Source organism: Nestor notabilis, unplaced genomic scaffold (genome assembly GCF_000696875.1).
Source record: "Nestor notabilis isolate BGI_N333 unplaced genomic scaffold, ASM69687v1 scaffold16634, whole genome shotgun sequence".
Taxonomy (NCBI): domain Eukaryota; kingdom Metazoa; phylum Chordata; class Aves; order Psittaciformes; family Psittacidae; genus Nestor; species Nestor notabilis.
This window is the reverse complement of record NW_009927035.1, coordinates 1-7136: the sequence shown is the minus strand read 5'-3', so window position 1 is coordinate 7136 and position 7136 is coordinate 1. Positions and strand designations below refer to the sequence as shown.

The 7136-nt window shown below is 39.3% G+C and overlaps 1 protein-coding gene across 1 annotated transcript; it reads right to left on the bottom strand.

The window, feature by feature from the left end:
- Nucleotides 1–2911: 2911 nt before the first annotated feature.
- EIF3F (eukaryotic translation initiation factor 3, subunit F) lies at nt 2912–7053 on the bottom strand (the record flags this gene model as incomplete). Its single annotated transcript, XM_010013874.1, has 6 exons — nt 2912–3303; nt 4051–4164; nt 4296–4432; nt 4630–4721; nt 5776–5913; nt 6974–7053. Coding segments are annotated over 6 exons (639 nt in total), but the record flags the coding sequence as incomplete, so codon positions are not given.
- Between the last annotated feature and the right edge of the window lie 83 nt (nt 7054–7136).

The window sequence follows — 7136 nt, the reverse complement described above, 5'->3', positions numbered from 1 at the left end:
TGTCAGAGGAAAGGAGATAAAGCTTACCATGTTTAGTAAAATGAAGGCTACAGTACGATGGCTACCTATAACAGATTATATATAAATACCAGAGCATGGCATAAGAACTTTAGTAAGGACAAAGGAGTTATATTTAGGTATATTTAAAATAGAATTTAAGAGATGGTTGGTTGAGACAGGAAAGAACTCAATCTGTGATTCAGGAAACTCCTTCTAAGGTAGGTAGTGGACACAGGGAACCACAGAAGATGGCAACTGTTAAAACACACCAGATTAGCAGCACAAACTTATTTCCCTACCCAGCGAAACACATAGTATTAACACTTACTTTCAGTTGCACACATTTAAAATGTCAAATTCCAACTGCTTTTAAGCTTAACTGGAAAACTAATAGTAACGCAATGCAGCCTGCAAGGACTCCCTTTAGATCTTATTCTAATCCTGGTCACCACCACCACCAGGACTATTCTGTGCAGTATTGATCCCAAGTACCTGATAGCAGTCATAAGAAGCCTGAAATCTGACTGTTGCATACTGCGTATCCACTAACATCTCTTGAAGAATCATCTAAATGTCATCTGCAAGTCTTGCAACACAACAGAGCACAGGGAAACTAATTACCATCAGGTACCTGCAATTTCCATTGTGGTACACCACCTTTTTTCTACTGTTGAGACTCATATGTTAGGAAATAACGTGAGCATTACCAGCTCCTCCCTGCATTTTTAACACGGCATTTCTATTAAAGATAGTGTAACACTGAGTACTTTCATGTGCTTGTGGATTTTACATGCACTTGCTCAAAGATACGAACAACCACTGTCTTACTACATTAGGAAGATGTCAGAGTAAAGTGTAGTGTCTGCATGCTAATTAAACTGCAGGTTGTCAGAAGTCATCACGCTCACTGAAAAAACATAAGGTTTCATTGCCACTCTGGACTGCCAAGAGATGCTTTGCTGAAAGTCTATTCCTTTGTTGAGTCTAAGATTACATGTCTGAGAGGGTCCAAGGCAGCAAGGTGGACTGATTTTATACACTCCCCCAGCTTTCCTAAGGACACAGCATACCAAAAGGGAACAAGAGACTCAACTGTCACAGTAAACTCTGTTTTGAATATTGTTATGTATGTTGAGAAAAATAAGTTTTCAAGAACTTCATGCTGAGGTAAAAAACCAAGACCAGCTCAACTAAGCAGGATACAAAGAAAGATCTTACCATCATTTGAGCAATTAAACATTTGAGTGCTAGGAGGTGGTAACAGAGCTATTTAAGCAAGGTATTTTAAAGCCTAATACTTACCAGGAAAACATGCACATTGCCAGAAATAAACATGTAATAGAGTAATGTCCAGTACAGTTGTACTCATTCAGAGAAGCCATCCAAGAAAAGAAAAAGGCTGAACATACCACAAAGGATAAAAAAAGTTTTTATTATATTAGTAAGGGCACTAGTATGACTAAAAATAAACACTGTATATAGAAGCATACATAGAGACCTATCTATCCCGACTATTATCAAATTAATTGGAAGCAGTGCATCTTAAACAAACAAACAAAACCTAAGGACAAAAACTCCCCTAATGAATCCAAGAAATCTGTCATTTACAAATCAATAGCAAGTTAAAGCTTGAAATCCTTGGTGATGTTTCTTGACTCCCAAGCTTTCCCCACCAGATTTTCTATTGAACTTCAAGTTTTTAGATAGATCTTCATAAAGTGGAACAATTCAAGTAGAATACTTTTAGGAATTCCTGTCTAGACTTTCAAACTCCAGAGAAGGATTGTCTCCTCATATTAAGTTTAATGAAGAGAAGGGAAACCAAAAATTTTTATTCAGAATTATAAGAAACGAGAGCTGAGTTTTAACACTCACTTAATGCTCACCAGTAACATTTTCAAAGAGGTGAGAATCTTTGCTATACCTTCAGTTTTCATGTACCTTGTCCCCGCAATTAGAATTTAGCATGAGTCACTGCGGGAATTCTCCAGATTGGAACAACCAGTATGGGATCTACAGATTTGTAACTTGATTCCCACTCTTGGCAAATTTCAAATTAATTTACCAAAACAGATGTGAGGCATCAGAAATCATCATCAGTAATTAGGGGGGGAACAGTTACATTGTAGAAGAGGGACACTTACAATCCATCAGGCAACCCTCCCCCTCAGTACAGCTGAACAGACTTCTAAAAGTAATGTTACTATCCAAGACTGTAAGAAGTTACAGCTCATACAGGAATTGGCTTACTTTCATCTGAAACTCCTTTAACATGAAATAAATTTTTGGGACAAAAGGGAAAGTTTCTGTTCAGGTCATTTTAGCAGCAGTTACAGGGTCACAAGCCATAAAATTCCTATTTGATGAACCCAACTTTCAACCTCAAATGAAATGTAGTTTTGCTGTGCTTTCCTTCTTCTGCAAAGATGGGAACTCCAGTAGCCACACTTGTTCAGCCACAAATGCTTTTCAAGCCCTTTTAACCACAAACTCAATTGCTAGTTTAATTCTCTGAACCCCAGTTTTCTGAGAGGGTAATGCTATTGACCTTGATTTCCTTTCCTAAGGGATCAGATATGCATAGAAACGATACCATAATATAAACTTAATTCACTCTCTCATACTCTGTCAGTACCCTGCTGAAGAAGGGCACATACACAGCACTACTAATAGACCAGCGACCATTCTGTAGTCCTCCATGGAAAAGCATATCATGTGCAACACAAGAAGTCACACTTTCAGTGTGCTTTAACAACTGGAAAAAAACCCTGCAAAGAAGCCTGCAGAATTGAAGTTGACTTGCATCCACTCTGATTTTCTTTCCTGATGCCATGTTATCTCCCCTTTCTTTCAAAAGTGGATTCATTATACAATAATGAATGAAATAAGGTTTTTTTCTGGACAGAAGCCAATCTTGCCATTGCAATGGAATTTTTATTTCAAATACATTCTTACAATAAAGCTGTATTTTGTTACACAAGTACATAAACTCAGGAGACAAAAGATTCACGTAATCAATTTAAAAATACCAGGCTCATCTAAATTGCAGCCATTCCCATGAGTTTCCTAAACCATGGTAAGGATTTTTCAGGGCAACGGAAACAAAGATGTAAACCAAGTCATCTATGTAATTAAATTAATATCTGGGGAAATCTTGTAACAACATAGAAAAGTGTATCTGCCCATTCTTACGGCTTTTTGAAGCGTAGGGTGGCACAATTTTCTTTATAAACTCAGAAGTTTTTCATTGAGAGCAATCTGTGACTGTGTGAGGTTTGCCAAGTAGGTTACCATCAGCAAGTCCTGAGAGGAGGAAAAAAAAACCAAAACAACCTCACAGTGACGAGAAATACTAACAAAGATGATAGCCTATTAGGGAGTCAGATTTTCAACACCTGTAAAGCAGTGTACAATCAGCTACTAGGAATGCTTCCCTCACAGGAAGAAGGCATTGGTATTCCCAGAATATGAAACTCTGCCTGGGAAATTTTAACTCCGAGTTCACCCATGTTAACCAGGCAAGTCAAAGGGTATAAGCAAAATTAAAAATTAGTTCTGGTCTTGCAGACTGTGGCTGAGCAACACATTCAGAAACTTAACTTTTGCTTTCTAAAATTCTGTTACAGAAGTAAGGTAGCACACTAAAACCCTGCTCATGTCCTAAGTGTTATGCAAGGAGACAGAACTTCAGCTCAGGCAAAGGAAGCTGGCAAGTCACCATTTATCCTTGTAATCCATACTGCTTTAAGCTTGATAATTTGTATTGTCCAGTCCCTCTAAAAGAATTGGTGCTGGCTTTCAGATTACTTGCATAATTCCCAAGTACTTTAGAATTTACTCTCTCATTTGCAGTTGCTTTCAAGATTATTATGGTGAACTGATTTATCCACCTTCAGCTCTTAAAACATCAAATTACTGACACAAAAGGGCTGTATCTTAACATCTTTGTATGAAATCGGAGATTGTTTTGATCTCAGACAAATTAGTGTCTGTATGACAAATTGTCAAAATTGACGTCAATACACTGAAAAAACTGGATAATGAACTTACATTAATATTGCTGTTCAACATTGTCTCAAAGTCCTCTGGTGAAATCTTTGGCACCTGGTTAATGAGATCCATCAGGAAACGACCAACAGTGTTGTCAGCAGCCACTTTGCCAGACTAAGCATAAGAAACATATACTTCAACATGAGTAAAACTCAGGAAGTATGGCCCAGAGAGAAAATAAAAAAAACCAAGATGCATGAACTTCCATCAAACTTATTTGCTGGCTCATAAAAAGTTTGCCTTACCAACACATCCTCTGCATACTGCAGCACCATGGTGAGGGTGTCCTGAATCCTGGCTGATGCTGACCCTACCTGCTGTAAGTCACTTGACAAGCCAATCACTCGGTTAGGGCTAAAACAAGTCTTCATGATAAGATCCACTGAAATCAAAAGGAGGATCAGTAAAAAAACCTGTCACAGAAACCAGTTCAAATCCTCAACTTGTTGAGAACTTCACCAAGACAGTCTTATTTCCAGTGGAATTCCCAGAATGGCAATTTTACCAGGGTTAGAAAATCCCAACATCTAAATAGTGTCACAACAATGGCTATAGACAAAATAGGAAGAAAACATTCACCTCCTATCCGCTCTGTGTCATAATAAACATACTTCACTGTCAGAGGTGTGAACATCACGCCCATAGTTTTACCAGGGACTCCCATTGGGGCACTAGGGAAAAAACAACACAAAGTTTTCAGCATGGATATATTTAAGGGAAGAAGTAGTAATTTCCATCTCAATAATCTCTGTTAGCACTGAAGTGTAAACACGAATAAGTTACTCATTCTCACCAAAATCAGCAATATTAAGACCATGAATAACTGAGGACAGAAAATCAGTCTGGCATACTATTAATTGCTCATTTTCAACCAAGAATATTCCTAGCTGGTCTGACGTCAGCATGAATGCATGAAGAGCTAAGTATTGTCTTCTTAGCCACAATTCCTTCTTGCTTATAGAGCAGGTATTCTTCTATCCTGAAGTATTCCACACTTGGAGAAATCACTTAAGTAACAAACAAAAATATGACAGATTCAATTACAAAGCACTCTCAACACCTTTATTATTCCTGTTATTCAAAGTATCTGAAGTGCATTTATGCTTTAAGATGTCAAGGGAACAGCTTCCTTTTTGAAGACGTGCAGTAGACTTCCACTACCATTGGGGGTTTGTTCCTTGAAGAGGAGAGCTCTACAGTCAGTGCTAGGAAGAACAGTGAAGTGAAATAGGTTCGTATCTCAATATTTAACCTCCATTATTAATTGATAAAAATGGAAGGGATTAGGGGGAATAAAGACTAATCAAAAAGATGCTGTTTCAGTTGTCTTAACTGCACTAATCCTCCAAGTTGCATAAATAAACTGCCAAGCCATAAAACCAGTAACTACAGGCTAGCATTCTGACAGTGTGATGGAAGTTAGTGACATTAACACTAGCTATATGAATCCTGTGAAACGTCACAAGAATGTCCAGAACGCTGTTAATGAAGTCACAATTCCCCACCCCAACAAGGTAGAATAGTTAGGTCTTTCAACTTACATGCAGTGGTCAGGACATTCCAGTGAGAAGTAAGCCATGATCCCTGGGTCACTACTGTGTTTTAGTTACTGCATAACGTTGTCCAAAGTGGGACACTGCAGCCCACTGTGTTTCTCGTTGCCCTGATGCGGTCTCTTAATAATTCAGGTAACTCCCCTCCCAGAAATGCAGCCTCCCCGAGTACCTGACATAGGCTTTAATGCTCATGCGTGAATTCTGGAGACTCGTGTCCACAGTGAGATGGATTGGATTGTGTGCTTCGCGGCTGTAATATTCATGGATCAGGACAGAGTGTTCTGTGATGTCATGGCCTGTTGCATACCTTCAAAAAAACACAGGTTAAGGAGCCATTCTTCCAACACTCCAATGCCCAGTGTTTGTACTGCTGGTATTTGATAGGTTTTTATCCAAAACCATTCATTTCCAAACACTGAGCTGCAGAAGCATATTAAATACAACTGTTTTAACTAAGGAATTTGTAGCTTTATGGCCAGCTGTCCTAGAATTGTAGGAATTACAGACTAAGCATACCCATGCTCAAAACATGCACACGGCCAGTGTTGTAGTACCAGCCATAAAGAGTTGGTACAGTTGACATCAGATACCCAAGATTCAGTTATCTGACATTATGTTCTGGAGCAACTCTTTAATTTGGTGTAAATCAAAGGATGCCAAACAAATTTGGACCAAGTAGATCGTCCACAAAGTATCTCTCTGAAGGAGGAATAACTCGTTAATCTAGCTCCTTTAACTGCTCTGCAATTACATTCTCACACAGGAAAACTCCTGTCATCAGGACTGCACTTTGCTGTGCCATTTGAGGGTTGTTAAGATCTGCTCCACAGGAACAGAACTGAACTGTTCTGTAGGAACAGGGGAGCATGAAAAGACTAATGGAGCCATCCACACACTCAGGCACTGACATCATACTGATCTTGCTTCACATGCCACACACATATACTCCCACCTTTTCCCAGCAGAGCACTTCTCTGCATGCTCCAGCTGTTATCACAGATTGCTCCTGAGGCCTTCGGTACTCTAAACTACTCTTCTCCTTTCTTTCTAAACAGTTATCTTCTATGGTGCAGCTTGTATTACAGGTGGCTAAGTGCTTCTAAGAAAGCCATGCAAACATTCTCTGCCTCATCACTCCTCTGTAATATTTTTGCTAGAAGGAAACAAAACCAAACCCTGTACATCTCCAATACCATCTCTTCCTCTTACGAATTGCAGGAGCTTTACAACTGATTCTAAGAGTTGCAAGATCTTACTGTCACAAGCGTTAGTGCTTCTGCTTCTCAACCTGCGAGAAGGAGAATTACGTATTTCATGTAGTTAAGGGACCAAGTGAACGGCTTGCACGTTCTTGCAGGAGAACTTACCAGCCCAAGATGATCTCGCTAGGAGACACCTTCTTGTGCAACTCATACATGTTTTTGGCAAATTCCATATCGACTGCCACCTAAGACATGGGACAGGACCAAGTCACCTAGTTATAGGGATGCTGAACTCTTAGCCGCGGACAACACGGCCACAAACACTCAT